Source organism: Ursus arctos, unplaced genomic scaffold, assembly GCF_023065955.2.
Source record: "Ursus arctos isolate Adak ecotype North America unplaced genomic scaffold, UrsArc2.0 scaffold_17, whole genome shotgun sequence".
NCBI classification, from domain to species: Eukaryota; Metazoa; Chordata; class Mammalia; order Carnivora; family Ursidae; genus Ursus; species Ursus arctos.
The window spans coordinates 35,888,640-35,907,849 of NW_026622841.1; the positions used below are offsets into that span (position 1 = coordinate 35,888,640).

The following is a 19,210-nucleotide window of genomic DNA, read 5'->3' on the forward strand; positions in this document are numbered from 1 at the left end:
TTGCCACTTGAAAAAAATCAGTAAGTCTTTTTATTTTTTGACAGAATATGCTATACAAATTAGTCACGTGGCCATGACCTTAGCTCTCATTTTTGTTCTATCTATAGATGACACGATAAACATAGTGGTAGAGAAATCTTCACACTCTGACATATGGAATTTAAAAAAAAAAATTCTGTTTCTGTTTAAAAAAATTCATATTTAGGAACTGTGATTAATGGTAAGATTGAAGAAATGATTTCAAACCAGTCTATGGGCTGCATTACTGAAAGCAAAATAGTCCATATTCACCATGACTGTTGCAGGAACCCGAAAACTCATGCTCATTAGGAAAACCAAAACCAGGCCAAAGAAAAAGATTTTTTTTTCCTGAGAAAACGGGGCACTGGAGTTATGTAGTTAATGTTAATACCAGAATAGCATAGCATGTTCACACACAGGGAAGTTAACAACAGATTAACTAATGTGAGCATAACATAGGACCCTCCCGTTGTCAGGAGGCCAGTGGCATGCCGATTATGAGTGAATGCCAATTACGATATGGAAGGGATATACGTTTTCCCTACATTTTCTAAAGCAACTTCTCTGCTATACACTAGAAAATTAGGGCTAAAAGTTTGAGATAATAACACTAACACATTTCCTTCTGAGCTGATTGCACACCCCATCACACTGATCTTTACAATATCTCATAAGGTTCTGCATTAATATTATTAATTTCTTATAATGATAAAACTCTCCCCTGTGGTTTATATTTGAATAAAGGACCAGAGGCTTGCTTTGTTTTCCATTATAGCAGACAGAAATTTCTTTCCATTGTTGCTGACATTCAGTAATATTTTTATTTCTATTGAAGGTTTTCCCAATTACTCACAGGACTCCTCAGAATTTTTCTCAAGTTTAGTAGTGTCTGAACTCTCAGTTAAACTTTCATTGTAGAACTTAATGTTTTCTGTCCAGCATGTGGTTTTATTTTAATGTAGCACAAGAGTTGAGCACTGATTAAAACCTTTTTCATAATCATCAATAGCATTCCTAAGATTTTTTTCTGGTATAGTGTCTCTGGTACAGAACAAAGTCGGTGTATACTCTAAAGGTTCTCCCACATTCATCACACCTAGCCTGTCTTCCCCAGAATGGACAGTCTCACGATTAATAAGATCAGAGAGCTGGCTAAAACTTCTGCTGCCCTGAACACACATGTGGGGTTTCTCCGCAGTGTGGACTCCCCAGTGTTCGGTAAGTTCAGTGCATATGCTGAAGGCTTTCCCACATGCATCACATCTATGTGGCTTTTCACCAGCATGGATTCTTTGATGGTTAATGAGGTCAGAGCGCCGACTAAAGCTTTTGCCACACTGATCACACGAATATGGTTTTTCCCCAGTGTGGATCCTCTGATGTAGGATAAGAGCTGAGCACTGACTAAAGGCCTTTCCACACTCAGGACATTGATATGGTTTTTCCCCAGTGTGGATTCTCTGGTGTTTGATAAGGTCTGAGTTCTGGCTGAAACTTTTGCTGCACTGTGTGCATGGGTATGGTTTTTCTCCAGTGTGAATTCTCTGATGAAGAATAAGGTCAGAACTCTGACTAAAGGCTTTCTCACAATGATCACAATGATAGGGCTTTTCCCCAGAGTGCACTCTCTGATGTTTAGTGAGGTCTGAGCTTTGACTAAAACTTTTATTGCACTGGTTACATGTGTACGGCTTCTCCCCAGTGTGGATTCTTTGATGTTTAACAAGGTCTGAACGACGACTAAAACTTTTAGTACAATCACTACATGGATAGGGTTTCTCTCCAGTGTGGATTCTCTGATGTAGAATAAGATTTGAGCTCTGACTAAAGGTTTTCCCACACTCCTCACATTCATAGGGCTTCTCACCTGTATGAATTCTATGATGTTTAACAAGGTCTGATCTTCGACTGAACATTTTACTGCACTGGCTACATGGGTAAGGTTTCTCTCCAGTGTGAATTCTCTGATGATTCATGAGATCTGAAAGTCTACTGAAGGTTTTGCTACATTGATTACATGGATAGGGTTTCTCTCCAGTGTGAATTCTCTGATGCAGAATAAGGACTGAGCTCTGATTAAAAGCTTTACCACATTCATTACATTTATAGGGTTTCTCTCCAGTGTGGATCCTTCGATGTTTAATAAGGTCTGAGTTCTGACTGAAACTTTTGCTACACTGATTACATGGATATGGTTTCTCCCCAGTGTGAATTCTCTGATGCAGAATAAGATCTGAGCTCTGACTGAAGGCTTTTCCACACACATCACATTTATATGGTTTCTCCCCAGTGTGGATTCTTTGATGTTTTATAACATCAGAACTTTGACTAAAATGTTTGTTACACTGGTTACATGTATAAGGCTTCTCTCCAGTATGGATTCTCTGATGCTTAACCAGGTCTGAGCGCTGGCTAAAGCTTTTACTACAATGACTGCACTGATAGGGTTTTTCTCCTGTATGGATTCTCTGATGGATAATAAGATCAGAACTCTGACTGAAGGCTTTCCCACATTCATCACATTTATAAGGTTTTTCGCCAGTGTGGACTCTTTGATGTTTAATAAGGTCTGAGCTCCGACTGAAACTTTTAATGCACCAAGTACAAGGATAGGGTTTCTCCCCAGTATGAATTCTCTGATGCATAACCAGAGCTGAGCTCACACTAAAGGTCTTTCCACACTTATCACATTCATAGGGTTTCTCCCAATGGGTTCTTCGATGCCTAATAAGGCCTGTACTCCAAGCAAAGCTTTGCCCACATTCATCACAATTATGCTGTCTTCTTTTAAAGAGGTTTTGATCCTTTTCATTTAATTTATCCCCAAATTCACAGATTCCTCTGCATTCAGAATCCTGGAGAACATCATCTCTGGGGTTGCCAGACTCTTCAGGCAATGGTTCAATTTTTGTTGTAATTTCCTCCTCTGAAGTCACCTCTCCAATCTTGGTCTTAGTCTCACCATCTAGAATAATAAAAAATCCAAGTGGAATGTATTCTCCATACCGTAAGAAAGTTTGAGGTGAAACAGATCAGTATTTACCTATAAAATACTGTCGCAATAGGAGAGTGCGCCAAAACACTGAAAATTATCCTTTGAAAGAGCAATTAGGAAGAATCAATAAGTAATGGATCATAATAACCATTTATCAAAGCAGTTTACCAGATACATTCTGTCTATGTTTGTCACAGGAGATCTGGGAACACTGAAACCTAGTCACAGTAATTATGAAAGTTTGACTAAATTAAAGCTAATATACAAGCAATTTATTAACATAAGTAAGGTAAGCAATGTGAAAGAGTACTTGAGGGAGGGGGGAGAAGGAGGGAGAGGAGGAAGAGGCAGTGGCAGCCTGGTTGTCAATGGGAGGACCACCAACCAGGCTGATGAGAGGCTACTATTTGGGGAAAGAAAGAAATATCAATGTCCAGGAATGGTGAGGACAGAATCCTGAATTTTCAAAAATAGGTCTATTTAATCTCCCACCACTTTTGTCCTGATTATTACAAGAAATGGTTAAGAAAATACGATCCCATTTTAGGAAGAGCCATATTCAGTAACCAGACTTCCTTAGTAAAGTGTGTGAACCGGGAAAAGGTTATGGAGGTGGGATCAGAAATCTCTTCTGAGTTGAGTTTTGAGGAAGCCATTCCAGTGCTTAACAATACCAGATGCCTGTGATGGTAGGGAACATGGGAGCTCCGCTGAAATTCTTGACTATTAGCCCACTGTTAAATGGTGTTTACTACAAAAGGCATACTATAGTCACACTGCAAATGGTCTAGACAGCTGAATTAATTTCAAGGACAAAAGGAAAAAATCTCATGCCTCCAAGTGGAGGCTTCTTCCCTTTGCCAGAGGCAAGGGCATTGGAAAAAGTAAAGTGTATGGGTAAATCTACATGTGTACTGACTGACTTAAGCAATATGAATGTCTTATGGAGTTTACAATATAAAGAGAATAAAATACATGGCAAAGATAGCACGAGAGGAGGTAGGTAAATAGAACCAAAACATTGTAAGATCTTTGAATTGTCCTAGAAATAATGCATTAAGATAAACTGTAATGAATCAAATGTATATGTTGTAATTTCTTAGGGAGCCTTCTTCAACCAGGGCTCCATAAGGGAATAAAACAAAATCATCTGAATGACCATTTTCTTAATTCTCCCCAAAGATGGTACACAGCTAGTACCACAATAGATGTACAGGAGAAAAATTAATACATTAATTACAATGAATGCCTTAGAACACTGGAGCTTAATTTCTCACAGAATCACATCTGGAAAAGGCTGCTATAAGGTAATGATTAAATAATAAAAAGGTGTATAAAAAATAAGCTAATAGAGACAAAAATGGAAAAACAAAAGAAACTGATAATTTAAATTAGGGATTAAAGGAGAAAGAAGAAACAAAGATGGGATTAATAAAAACAAATACGAAGATAGTACATTTAAATCCAAGTATCAACCATGTTATATGTAAATTTTTTAAAAAGACTTTATTTATTTATTTGTCAGAGAGAGAGAGAGAGAGGGCACATGGGGGAGTGGCAGGCAGAGGCAGAAGTAGGCTCGCCACTGAACAAGGAGCCCAATGTGGGATTTGATCCCAGGGCCCTGGGATCATGACCTGAGCTGAAGGCAGATACTTAATTGACTGAGCCACCCAGGCGTCTCTGTTATATGTAAATTAACTATTCCTATAAAAAGCAAAAGCTAACATCATACTTAAGGGTTAAACACTGAATGCTTTTCTCCTAGGAACAAGGGAGCAAAACAAGGATGCCCTCTCTTACCACTTCTATTCAACACTATACAACCTCTATTCAGTATTACTAACCAATGCAACAAGACATGAAAAATAAGAGATACAAATAAGAAAAAAGTCAAATTGTCTTCACTTATACACTACACAATCATGTATACAGAAAATTCTAAAGTATCTCAAAGAAGTTACTAGATCTTATACATGAGTTTATTAGAACAATATACAAAACCCAACTGTATTTCAGTATATTAGCCATGAAAAATTAGAGCCTAAAATTAAAAACATTTCTTAATTACACCAAAAATGAAATATTTAAAAACAAATTCAACAAAATATGTGTAATATGTTAATAATGAAAACTACAAAACACTGCTATGAGAAGTTAAAGAAGACCTAATAAACAGAAATATATGCCATCACTTATGGAGAAGAGGATTTAATATTGTTAAGATGGAATTCTTCCCAAACTTCTCTATAGGTTCAATGCAACCCCAATCAAAACCTCAGCAGGCTTTTTCATAGAAATTGACAAACTGATACTAAACTTTATATAGAAAGGCACAGAAGAGTCTAACCAATTTTGGAAAAGAAGAACAAAATTGGAGAAGTTCACTACCAGATTTTAAGCTTTATTATAAGGCCACAGTAATCAAAGCAGTGTGGGATTGCATAAGGACAGGTGCATCTATTAATGGAATAAGACCAAGTCCATAAATAAATCCAAACCTATATGTAAAACTGATTGCTAACAAAGTTGCCAGGACAATCAATGGTGAAAGGACAGTCTTTTTTCAACAAAGTGTTAGAACTCAATATAACAATAACACAAATTAACCCTCTTTCCTTATGCTATACACAAAAATTAACTAGAAATGTAATGTAAACCTAAACATAAAAACAAAACTATAAAACTTCTAGAAGAAAGCAAAACACAGATGACAAAAGCTAATGCACAGAACTGTGAGGAAATAAATTGTTTAAGCCACCCAATCTGTGATACTTTGTTACGGCAGCCCTAGCACACAAATGGAGCATGTTTTTGAACTGTATACATTTATGGAATCATATCACATGTATTCTATGATTTGCTTTTTTTTTGCTCAACATCATGTTTGGAAAATTCATCCATATTCATGTGTATAACTGCAGTCTATTCATGTTCACCACTATAGTGTGACATATACCGCAATTTATTTACCCATTCTCCTTCAATGGACAATAACATTTTGTTATTTCAAACAATACTGATATGAACCTGTTGGTACATTTATCTTTATGCATATATCCAAGTGCTTCTTCAGGTTACATAAACTTAGGACCAGAACTGTTGGGTCTTATTGTTGAGTGTAGGAGTTCACACTGCTCTATATGCTAACCAATATTAAGTCTATTCTCTTTTTAACTCACTGCAATCAGGCTTTTATCTCCTTAACTCCATCAAAACTGCACTTATCAGAATCCTTAATAAGCTCTATCTTGACAAATCCAATGGTCAATTCTCAATCTTATTCTGTATTTATCTGATATAGTTGATTACTCTCTTCTTAAAACATTTGTTTTCTTCTGGCTAACTTATCTTTCTCCTATTCTCCGTAAAGCAAAGTGAACTTTTTAAAAAAATATTTTATGTATTCATTTGTGAGAGAGAGAGAGAAAGGAAGGCAGGCAGAGGGAGAAGCAGGCTCCCTGTTGAACAAGGAGCCTGGTGCAGGACTTGATCCCAGGACCCTGGAATCATGACCTGGGCCAAAGGCAGAAGCTTAACTGACTGAGCCACCCAGGGATCCCCAGAGTGATCTTTATATGTTATTATCATGCATAAAATGCTTCAGTGGTTTCCTATTACACTGGGAATGAATTCCATGTCCTTACTATGGCTCAGAAGGTTCCATCCAGTCCTTTCTCTTTCTGCTCTCATTTCATTCCACCACAATGGCTATTTCCTGTCTATCCCAGACTGACTCTGTTCCTGCTACATTAAAGGGCCTCTGGCATTTGCTATTCCCTCTGCCTAAAACACTCTTCTCTCAGATAGTTGTATGGCTTATTTTCTCAATTCTCTTATATCTCTAACCAACAGTTACGACCTGAGAAAAGCACAATACTTGGTAAGCCCTGCATTTTTGAGACAACAGATACCACAGTCGAATGTGCTAAAAAGACCTATATTAGTAACTTGTAAGGTTGTTATTTTTGAGTGACACTCAAAATTGAAAAAAAGGCTTTGCAGAGGTCCAGGTTGTAATGCAGGCTGTCCTGTCACATGACTTTATTAACCAGGATAACCAATGGTAAGAAGTGTCTGCAGCAGTCAGGGATGCTGTATTAAGACTCTTGCAAGCCTCCAGAAGAGAACTACAGTAGAGTAAGGCCATGCTCTCTTCTGCCAACAATTTTCTAAGTGAAAAACAGACCCTGGCTTGCTCTTGGGCACTAACAGAGACTTAATGCTTGACCACAGAGCACCAAAAGACTATTATAAGCTGACCATTGTGAGCCAGCTATTTGATCCATCAAATCATAAAACTGGACATACAAACCAGCATTCCACTATAAAAGCAAGTATGGAAAACAAATAAACTCCATGTGCTAGTGATGTGGGTTGCCACTAATACCTTTTCCTATTGCTCCACTAATCCCCTCCCCATTAGCCGACGTTCACGGCCTAATGGCAATTTCCTCTTACCAATTAACAGAGGAGAAAAAAGTACAGAATTGATTATAGGTGGGTCTGCTCAGTGTGTGGACACTAGCAGAAAACCAATCTTTTACTTATACCCTGACTCTGAGGTGACCTGAAACATACTGGTAAAGGCAAATCCTCCCAGGAAGCAGAATTTCAGGTATACACCTGGCTGTCCACTGCCATGGAAGGCAACAGAGCCTAAGATACACATCTATATTGATTCATGGATCATGATTAATGGGTTACCTGATTAGTTAGGTACCTCAAAGAACAAGCTTGGAAGACTAGAAATAAGGATTCTAGAAGAAAATGATGAGGACAGACCTCCTAGAATGGGCAAAGAATGAATATATTTATGTCCTGTGTGAATACTCACCAAAGGGAATTCACTGTAAAGAAGCCTCTCAATCAGATGGACATTGTGATACATCTTATGAATGTCAATCAGCCTTTTTACTAATGCTTGCCCAATGGATTCATGTACAAAGTGGTCATGGCAACAGGAATGGAGGAGATGCATGAGCTCAACAATATGTGTGTCTGCTTATCAAGGCTGATATGCCTATCATTACAGCTATGTACCCATATAGCCAACTGCTGGGACCAACACTGAGCCCCTAATACGGTACCATTCTTTGGAGAGGAACTATCCTGCAACTACGGGGCAGACTCATTATACTTGGCCCCTTCTATCATAAAGAGGGCAACCATTTGTTTTTAAAGGACTAAATATATAGTCCAAATACAAATGTGCATTGACCTAAGACAATGCTGTATTTATTACCATGGTAATTCTATACAATAATGCCTCCAAAGGAGTAGTTTTACAGTGAAGAAGTATAGCAATAAGCTCATACACATGTAATTCATGGGTCTTAACACATATCCCATCACCCAGAAGTAAGTGGATTTCAATAATAGTGGAATGATTTACTGAAGGTCCAGTTACAGTACCAGCCAGGAAACAATACCCTAAGTTTGGGGTGCTGTCCTACAAGATGCAACAAATGCCTTAAACCAGAGGACAATAAACAGTGCTATCTTCTCTATGGTCAGAATACATGGTTATAGAAGCCAAAAGTAGAGGAGTAGTAATAATGTCTCTTTTTACTATATAACGAATAATCCACTTATATTATGGATTGTATTATAATTATATTCTTAAAGATTTATTTGAGAGAAAGAAAGAGAGACAGTGTGTGCACACATGTGGGCAGAGGGAGAGGGAAAGAATCTCTAGCAGATTCCCCACTGAGCAGGGAGCCTGATGCAGGGCTCGACCCCACGACCCTGAGATCACAACCAGAGCTGATCAAGAGTCGGATGCTTAACTGACTGAGCCACCCAGGTGCCCCTATATTATTTTTAATTCCTATCCCCATAATTTTGGGCTTGGTGGGTTTGGGGTTCTGATTCTCAAAGAAGAAATACTTCTACGATGGAACAAAGTCACGATTTGGTTAAATCTGAAGCTGAGACTGTCTTCTGGACATTTTGGGTTCCTCACGCTGCTGAACCAGCAGGCAGAGAAAAGGTTGCTCTAGTGGCTAGGATGACCGATACCAATTGCTACTGGGGAACTGGCTGCTGCATAAGGGCAAGGAACAACGGGTGTAGAACTCAGACGATTCAATGCGGGTGCTTCCTAGTTCTCTCATGTCTAAAGGCCCAGTCAATGGTACACTGAAATAACATGGAAGAGACAAGATCATCAAGGACTCAGATTGTCCAGGAAAAATGGTTTATGTTACTAAACTAGGTAAAGAATTCTACCACTGAGATTCTGGCAGAGGGTAGAGGCAATATGGAATGGGTGATGGAAGAAGATAGTTATGATCATCAGTTTTGGCTTTTGAATAGCCAAACTGTAGGAGTGATTTTAAGTTAATTATACCTTTTCGGCCTTTATCTCACTACCTTATATGAGGAGCACCAGTAGCAGTGAGGTTTTATGTTTCAGGTGGCAGTATAATTTAATTACAAGTCAATCCGCAAAGATATGGTAGCTTAAGATATTGTTTTTCTGCTACACTGGGAACATGATAAACCAAACAAAGGACAAAAGTAAATATTATAGGTTAAAAGGGGTGGACAGTAATGGGATATTCTCCTTTTGCCCCTCTAGCTCTACTGTTCACACTGCTCTGTGCTCCAAGAGGTTGATACTAGCTTATGGACTACAGCACTTGGGATTCTGTGTCCTCTGGCTTGCAATTAGATTTGGCCCAAAGCAGGAAGAGAACTGTGGAGTGACCAACTATCCTGGTTTGTCCAAAACAGATGGGGTTCTTGGGATATAGGACTTTCAGGGCTAAATCCCAGGGAAACCGGGATGAGTTCTTCACTCTACATCCTGACTTCTTGCTGGGCCAGGAGTTGGAAGTAATTGTGTTTCTTTTAGCAAAGGCCAGGGCTCCTACTGGGCAGCTTTACCCTGCAGCTATACTCTCCAGGATCTGGTAGTCAGTCTCTCCCTTTGTAACACTAGGTCTAAAGGTAATAACTGCTTCTTATAATTTTTTTTGGTCCCAAAGCTGTACTCTAGCCCTTATTAATTTCTGTAATCCTGCCCATCTTCTTCATGAAATTCTGAATTACCCAATTTGAATGAACCATCTGCTTCCTGCTAGAATCCTGACTGATGTATCCTGGTTTATTTTCTTCATAACGATTAACACTATCTGATACTCTACCATATATTTACTTATTTCCTGTTTCCTGCACCAGAATGTAAGCTCCTTGAGGGCAAAGGCTTATCTGTTCAGTTCACTGCTAAATGCCCAACATTTAATACAGTGCCCAGCACAGAGTAACCCCTCAATAACTAACCATATTATATGGTCAGCAATAATTAATAAGCTATAATCTGATTAATAAACATTAATCAACAATAAGTATTTGTTGAATAGTTGATTATATTATTTGAAGGACACACTAATGTTAGTAGTGACTATCTCTAGATGGTGGAGTTGTAGGTTATTTAAATTCCATGTTTTGTGTCTTTCTATAATTTATAAATGTACTTCAGTATAATTAGATTACTCTATAGTAAAAAAATGTTCTTTCACACACTCTAAGAGACACAAACACATGCAATATGTATATTAATTTATATAAAGCTGCAAGAAGGAGGCCCAGTTCTGCAGTAATTCTCAAGAAAAATGAGAGCTAGATGCCTTAGAATAAATTCTTAAGGAAAGACAAGTTCTAAATACAGAAGAGAGAAACAAAATAAAATAAAGATACTTCAAAACTATAAAAAGGTAGAAGATCTAGAGTAAAAGAAAATGACAATATTTGCCTTCAGAGGCAAAATAGCAGCAATGGGAGGACCAAAATCAGAAAACAGAAAAATATGATGTGGAAATGAGACCCTGAAGAACACCTGAACAAGGGTAGGATTAAAATTATCTTACTAAGAGTAACAGTGGCTACCATTTATAAAGAATTTACTAACAGCCTGGTCTGTGTGCAGAGCTTAGGTACTGCAATATCATTAGTGCTTGTGGTGTTTGTTATAGTAGTAACGGACCCCACCGAATCCTATCTCCAAATACCTACATCCTTGTGTGACTCTGGAACTGGTCATGTGATTTATTTTGGTCAATATAACACAAACATAGGTTAGAAAAGTGCTTATGCAACCCAAGGCCTGCCCGCTCTCTGTATGGGAAACTGGCTGCCCTGGGCAAAAGTCTGGGCTAGCCTGCTGCAGGTGGGTGACCCAAGCCATAACCACACTAACAGCCAGACATATATGACTGATACTCAGACCCTGGCCCTAGTTGAGCCCCTAGATGACTGCATGAGTGATCCCAGACAAAACCAGGAGAAAAAACTGCCAGCAGAACCCAGCCCAAGTTGAGGACTTACAGAACCGTAAGAAAATAACATGGTTTAAAAATGTCTGACGTTGGGGCACCTGGGTGGCTCAGTTGGTTAAGTGTCTGCCTTTGGCTCAGGTCATGATTCCGGGGTCCTGGGATCCAGTCCCACAATGGGCTCCTTGCTTGGCAGGGAGCCTGCTTCTCCCTCTCCTCCCCGCTCATGCTCTCTCTTGCTACCTCTGTCTCTCTCTCTCTCAAATAAATAAATAAAATCTTTAAAAAAAATGTCTGATGTTTTAGGTCACTAAATTTTGAGGTCCTTTATTATGGAGTAATAGTGACAATCCTCAAAATAACCCCCAAGGTATTAGTTATTATATATTTATAAAATGAAGAAACAGAATCATTAAAAAAAAAGAAACACCAAAAAAACCCCACAAGTAATTTATTTGAAGCTAGTACATGACAAAGGTAGTATTTGAAATCAGGGTGTCAGACTCCAAAACTTTTAACTACGCCCCTACAATACTTGAAAAGAGATGACTTGAAAAGATGTTGAAGGTAAAATATCAAACACTGACCGACTGGTGATAAGGTGATGATAATGGGAAAAATGGATAACTGGGGACTTAAGGAGAGGAGGGAACTCCATGAGAATTTGATTGCCAGAATTCACAATAAAGCTATGTGACTGTGCTTGCAGCGTTCAAGCGATGGTACTGCCTAACATAGTGAGGGTAGGCAACGAAGAATACCAATAGCACTGAAGACACTAACATAGTACCAGTAACAACACTCCCCACCACCTGAACCCCCTAAGAAAGATATAATACACTGTTTCTCACCTGACAGAAGGTGGTGTTCTTGAGATTCATAACTGAAGTGGGTCTCCATGGGCTGTAACTGGACACTTGGCACCTCGGGGAGCAACTGGAGAATTACCATTTCCTTAGTAAGCTTTTCTTGTCCACATAGGAGTCAGAAACCTGGAGGCAACGAGGCACCACTGGGCTTGGAAAGGAATCATTGTGGAGACTGGAGACTGAATTTCTGAGACTAGACCACCAGAAACATCCTCTAGATATAAAAGAAGTGAAGGAGAAAACAAAATCTCATTTAATTTCCAAGTGGTTTTCTTCCAGGATTTATTAAGCTTCCTCCCTCGTGATGAGGATCACAGATAAACCCTTTTGGACATATATTCTCCATTTCAAGGCCAGAGACCTTCAAACATAATTGGGGGTGAATGCTACTGAAATAAGGACGTAACTGGAAAGATACGGCACGAGAGGGCATTATAAAATTTTGTTTCAGCGGTTAACGCTGTATTCGCTGCCTTTACTGTACCAAACCGACACTACCGGTCACCATCATTACCTTTCTTTCCCTCCTTCCCTTCTTCCAGCACTCGCACATTCAGGCTGCTCTTTCCCGGCACGCTCTGCTGATCTGCGTGGATGCATCCCCCTTCCTGATTCCACATGCCCCCAAAGTTTTTGGTGTTCATTCAGTTGAACCCAAGGCCGCGCAGGCTCTGACCGGGTACCCAAAGCACACGAGGCCAAGGACCCACCGTGCCCAGGCGCAGCGCCTGGGGGCGACCCGGGCGGCCGGGACTCTCCGTGGACTCAAGAAACCCCACGGAGTTACCTGGCGGCGCCGCAAGGCAGCTCAGGAGGCGAGATCACCCGAGTACCCGGGGCTCCCGTGACCTGACATCACCCATACCTCGACGTGTCCTCTAGGTCGCTGTCAAGCCTCACACGCTGCGAAACCGCCATCGCCGCGTCCGCTCTAGCCAGCTGGGAGGATTGCTCAGCTCTATGGCGCGGGGGGCGCCCGCACGGGCGCAGGCGCAGGCGCGAGGGGGCGGTGGCGGAGGGTTGGGGGAGGGTTGCGGAGATTCAACCCCTGAACCTCCGCGTAGCTGACGCAGCCCAGCTGGAGCGAGCGACCTGGTCAGCCAGCGACAGGTCCCTTGCTGCCCTACCTGCCGGTTCTTGACATGAATGTCGAAGCATCTTTCGGGAAAGCTCTCTGGGGCAGGGTAGGTTTTCTGACTACATAATGAGTTCTTCCTTATTATCTCTCTCTTTTTAAATCCCCCCTCCACCTCCTCCTCTTATTCGCTGGTGTGGTTCCATTCTAACTTTCTTCCTGTCCTCTCTGGTTTTTTCACCCAGAATAGTGGTGTGCCTCCAAATCACCTGGACGCCTTGTTAAAATACTTTTTACCGGGCCCCACCCCTAGAGTTTACCGCGCAGTGGGTCTGGGGCGGGAGCTCAGGTTCACAGGTACTGCTGCTGTTGGTTCTGGGACCACACTTTTGAGAACCACTGCCCTACAAATAAGTAATGCTCAGCAATTAATTCCTGAGTTGCCCGGAAGCTGGATTTTGATGTACTTTGCCATCAAGGAAGGCCAGAGGGGTCCGTTTCTAAACAGCTTGCTTAAGAGGAAATTTTAAAAAATATATGTGGAGACAAATGAAAATGAAAACACAACAGCCCAAACATCTTTGGGATGCAGCAAAAGCTGTTCTAAGAGGGAGGTTTATAGCAATACCAGGATACTTCAAGAAGCAAGAAAAATCTCAAACCAACCAAAACTTAACCTAAAGGAGCTAAAAAAGAAGAACAAACAAAACTCAAAACCAGTAGAAGGAAGGAGATTAATAAAGACAAGATCAGAAATAAAAAAAATAGAAACTAAACAATTTGCTTGCCAGTACAATCCTCATTGTAGCTAAAGGATCAGGGTGAGAAGAAGGACCTGAAATCTGGGGGAGCAGGGCGCACATTGGGGTAGGAAAAGATATTGTTGTGTCCTTGGAAATATCTTGGCAAGTATGGGGGGAGTTAGGAGAAGGATTGAGACATATGAGATGCTGGGAAGAGGTTACAGGTTTGAAAAAGTGGTGGCTGGCTGAAATGATGGTTGAGGTAGAAGCAGAGGGCTTTCTGTCCCAGCCCAAGACCCTCTATAGAATCTTAGGAATGTATGAATAAGACTCTGATATCCCTGTAAATAACTTTTTTGGGTCCAGCCTCCCCAGGATGGAGTGGAGATACTTTAGAACAAAAACAAAAACAAAACAGCTTCACTGTGATATAACAGACATACAATAATCAGCAAATATTTAGAGTATATAATTTGATAAGTTTCATCATGTGTATACAGTTGTGAAACCATCACCAGAATCAAAATAATGAACACATCCAGCCAGCTCAGAAGTTTTCTTCTACCCTTTGTATCTCCTCCCTCTCTTCCCACAGCTCCCAACCACTATTCTGCTTTGTGTTACTATAGATTAGTTTGCATGCTTTAGAGATTTATTTAAGTCGAATCATACAGAATGCATTCTTTTTTTTTGGTCAGACTTCTTTCACTGAGCATTATTATTTTGAGATTTATCTATATCACTGTTGTGTATCAGTAGTCCATTGCTTTTTCTGCCAAATAATATTCCATTAGCTATATATGTGTCACAATTTGTTTATCCACTCACAAATTGAGGGGAATTTGGGTTATTTCCAGTTTTTTACTAGTACAAATAAAGCTGCTATGAACATGACTGTCCAAGACTTTATATGGACATGTACTTTTTTCTCTTTCGTGGTAGTTGTAGGTCTAACATTTTGAGAAACTGCTGGCTGCACTGTTTGTCAGAGTGGCTGAACCATTTTGCATTCCCAGCAGCAGTATATGAGAACACCATCGTTGATGTACTACTTTAAACAGGTGTTCAGTAAAAGAGAAGAAGAAATTTAACCAAAGATCAATTCTTAAGTACAAAGGTGAGGGTTTTGTTAACTTTTTACCTGGAAGTGATGATGTGAATATAGTTTTCTGAGTGTTTAACCGAGGAAACCAAATTGTTGTTTTTTTTTTGTTTTTTTTTTTTTTTCAGATTGTGCCAGATTTGTTGCTTTGTGGAGTCTTACCAAAGATGTTACATTCTGAGGCTGAGAAGCCAGCTTGGGATCTAACGGGTTGATCAATCGCTTGAAACAACCCCAGACCCAACTGTGGCCCACACCAGCTGACACTAAAGAAGTTCCTCTCAGTAAGGTAAAAGGAGTTCAAAGGTTTCCAGAGAGATCAGGAGTGGTAATACAGGCCTGGGAAAGTATATGAGAGTCTCAAGAATGAAACTGATAGGTCACCCACCAATATTCTACCTGATTTCCATTTCCTATTCCATTTCCTCTTGGGGGAAATTAGGCCAAACTAACATATGTCTGATTTAGGCATAGATTCTAGAGCAGTGGTTCTTTCTTTTTTTTTTTTTTTTTCCCTTAAATATTTTATTTATTTACTCGAGAGAGAGAGAGCACAAGCAGGGAGAGTGGCAGGCAGAGGGAGAAGCAGGCTCCCCACTGAGCAGGGAGCCCCATGTGGGGCTTGATCCCAGGACCCCAGGATCATGACCTGAGCCGAAGGCAGACTCTTAACCAACTGAGCCACCCAGGTGCCCCTAGAGCAGTGGTTCTTTATCTTTTTTTGGATAATATAACTATTTTGAGAATATGATACAAACTACAGTCCTCTTCCTCAGAAAGTTGGATATAAAGACTTTCATGTGAACGTTTGCTTATCATATATTATATTGTATTCAAAATTAATTTCCTTTCATAGTTAGACTATATAATCAGTCTTGACAAAGAATGAATTTCAATCTAAAGATCAGTCCCCAGGTCCAGGTGAAAAAGGGAAATAAATCCAAACTGTGAAGCTAGATGTAAAATTTAACATTCCTTTGGATAAAATAAATATTAACAAGTAGGCTGCTGCTGTTTGATTTTTGAATGGTACATCTAAATTACAGACGATCCAGCATCTTTGAAATATTAATATGCATGTCCACTTGACTGTGACTTTTTAAAAACAGAATAGGTGCTGGGGCGCCTGGGTGGCTCAGTTCATTAAGCTGCTGCCTTTGGCTCAGGTCATGATCCTGGAGTCCTGGGATCTGCCCTTACCACCGCTTCTGTTTTTTTTCTCTCTCAAATAAATAAATAAAATCTTAAAAAAAAAAAAAAAGAACAAGTGCTGAAAACTGAGATTCAGAAAGCAAAATAATGGCCAATATTATCAGTTTCTAAGGTTCACTTTGACAGAGATGAAGAGGCTTGTATTCAAAGCACCCAAATTCCCGAAGACCTCTAGAGTTGAATTCAAATCAGATCATTTCTTTTATTTTCAATTAGTGAGGTCATTGGCATCAGTTTGAAAAGTCTTCAACTTCAAAACCAAGTCACAGCAGTTTAAACAACTCTTAGTCTGTACTTAACACATTGTTGTGGGTTGAATTGTGTTCCTCCCAAAAGATATGTTCAAGTCCTAACCTGTGGTACCTGTAAGTGTGACTTTATTTGGAAATAGGATCTTTGCAGATGTAATCATGTTAAGATGAGATTATACCAGATTAAGGTGGGCCCTAACCCAACAACTGGTGTCTTTATAAGAAGAGGTAAATTCAGACACAAAGGAGACTCAAAGAGAGGAGAGGACACCATGTGAATGTGGAGGTAGTCATTAAAGTGATACATTTAGAAGGCAAAGAACACCAAGGATTGCCAGCAGTTACCGGAAGTTAGGAGACAGGCATGAACCTCAGGGCCTTCAGAAAGAGCATAGTTCTGCCAGCACCTTGATTTTGGATTTGTAACCTCCAAACTGTGAGAGAATACATGTCTGTTGTATTAAGCCACTCTGTGGTACCAGAAGTAAGGTGCTGTTTTAACAAATACCTAAAATTGCTGATGTGGCTTTGGAGTTGAGTAATGAGTAGAATTTGGAAGGGTTTTGAGGTTCATGATAGAAAATACCTAGGTTGCCTTGAACAGGTTGTTGGTAGAAATATGGATGTTAAAGGTGACTCTGGCAAGGGCTTGGAAGAAAGTGAAATGGATAGTAGAGAATTTTTCTGTCATCTTAAAGAATACATATATTATCATGAACAGAATTTTGCTAGAATTTTGCATTAAATATACCGGTGTGGTATCAGACAGAAATGAAGAAAACATTATTGGAAGCTGGAGAAAAGGTGATACTTGTTGTAAAGTAGCAAAAAGTTGGCTGAATCATGTTCTGCTGTTGGGTGGAAAATAGAATTTGTAAGTGGTGAACTTGGATATTTAGCTGAGGAGCTTTCCAAGCAAAGTTTGAAAAATGTGGTCTGGTTTTTCCTTGCTGATTATAGTAGAATGTGAGAGGAAAGAGATAAATTGAGGAAGGAATGATGAAGCAAAAAGGAATCAGTACTTGATGATTTGGAAAATTTCTTAGGCTATCCTTGCACTGCAGACAAGGCCATGAATGTAGATGGACAACCTTTTGGTGAAGAGATTGGGTGTGTGATTCATTCATCCAACCAACTATCTCAACAGAAACCAGAAATAGAAATGGGGTGGTCCCCTGCATATAATTGTGTGTATCCCCTTGAGAGCCACAGACAACCAACATGGTTCTTGAGAATGTTGTATCACCAGAAACACTGCCAGCATGGACTGAATTGGACAGATACAGGACAAAATGAAGGAAGCTTGCTAGATTTCTGGGAATCTGCATGCAGGAAATGGGGTGCCCAGTAGGCAGGTCCACTTCTGAGGGCTGAGAGACCAGGGCCACCTTAGCTGAGAGGGGCTGATGGAGCTTCCGTTGGCCCAAGGGACATATTGAGCCATAGAGTAATTTGGGAATTCCACAAATATTTGGAAGTTAAACAGCCTATATCTGAATAACCTATGGTTCAAAGAAGAAATCACAAAGGAAATTAAAATATATTTTAAACTGAATGAAAATGAAATGCAACATATACAATTTTATGGGATGCAACCAAAGCAGTGCTTAGAGGAAAATTTATAGCTTTAAAAATGCCTATATTAGAAAAGAAAATCTTTTATCAATAACCTAAGTTTCCACCTTAAGAAGCCTGAAAATGGGCAGCAAACTTAAAAACAAAAAAGCAGAAGGAAAGGAGTAATAATGATTAGAGTAGTAATTAATGAAATAGAAAACAGAAAAACAAATAAATATCACTGAAATGAAAATTTTGTTCTTTGAAAATATGAACAAAAATCGACAAACCTTTAATAGACTGACCAAGAAAAAAAGAGATTAACAAAAGCAGAGATGAGGGGACATCACTACCAACTCTATAATAATTTAAAAGAATATAAAAGAATATAAGGGAATATATGAATAACTTCATGCCAACATACACAACGTAAGTGTCATGGACAAATTATTTGAAATATACAGATTACTAAAAGTGACTGTGGGATGCCTGGGTGTCTCAGTCGGTTAACCGTTTGCCTTTGGCTCAGGTCATGATCCCAGGGTCCTGGGATTGAGTCCTGCATTGGGCTCCTTCCTCAGTGGGGAGCCTGCTTCTCCCTCTGCCTGCTGCTTCCCCTGCTTGTGCTCTCTGTCCCTGACAAATAAATAAATAAATAAATAAATAAATAAATAAATAAATAAAATCTTTAAAAAAAATAAAAGTGACTGAAAAAGAAATAGAAAATGTGAATAAATGTATGAAAAGTAAAGAAGTTGAATTAGTAATGAAAAAAAAATTTTTTTTTTTTAAGATTTTATTTATTTATTTGACAGAGACAGCCAGCTAGAGAGGGAACACAAGCAGGGGGAGTGGGAGAGGAAGAAGCAGGCTCCCAGCAGAGGAGCCTGATGTGGGGCTCGATCCCATAACGCCGGGATCACGCCCTGAGCCGAAGGCAGACGCTTAACGACTGCACCACCCAGGCGCCCCAGTAATGAAAAATTTTCTAACATAGAAAAGCACAGGCCCAAATGGCTTCACTAGTAAATTCTTTTGAACAATTAAAGGATACCAGTCTTTCACAATCTTTCCCAGAAAATAGAAGGGCCAGTAATTACTTT

At 39.6% G+C, this 19,210-nt stretch overlaps 2 protein-coding genes across 9 annotated transcripts in view; one reads left to right on the forward strand and one right to left on the reverse strand.

Moving 5' to 3' along the window:
* The window catches only part of LOC113253334 (zinc finger protein 271), a 22,251-nt gene continuing 3,041 nt past the window's right edge, over positions 1–19,210 (reverse strand). The window contains exons 1-3 of one of the 4 annotated variants that reach the window (XM_026496176.4): positions 13,033–13,156; positions 12,150–12,381; positions 1–2,986 (exon numbers count right to left, since the gene is read on the reverse strand). In XM_026496176.4, the coding sequence (XP_026351961.1) occupies positions 975–2,986; positions 12,150–12,249 (2,112 nt within the window). In that variant the 5' untranslated portion in view covers positions 12,250–12,381; positions 13,033–13,156 and the 3' untranslated portion in view covers positions 1–974. Of the gene's footprint in view, positions 2,987–12,149; positions 12,382–12,681; positions 13,157–19,210 lie in introns of those variants that run through there. The other 3 variants (XM_026496179.4, XM_026496178.4, XM_057313131.1) reach the window with 3 other exon arrangements.
* The window catches only part of LOC113253335 (zinc finger and SCAN domain-containing protein 30), a 20,761-nt gene continuing 14,739 nt past the window's right edge, over positions 13,189–19,210 (forward strand). For all 5 annotated transcript variants that reach the window (XM_048218608.2, XM_057313137.1, XM_048218611.2 and 2 more), the window contains exons 1-2: positions 13,189–13,351; positions 15,216–15,376. The gene's annotated coding sequence lies outside the window, so the exon portion shown is untranslated. The remainder of the gene's footprint in view (positions 13,352–15,215; positions 15,377–19,210) is intronic.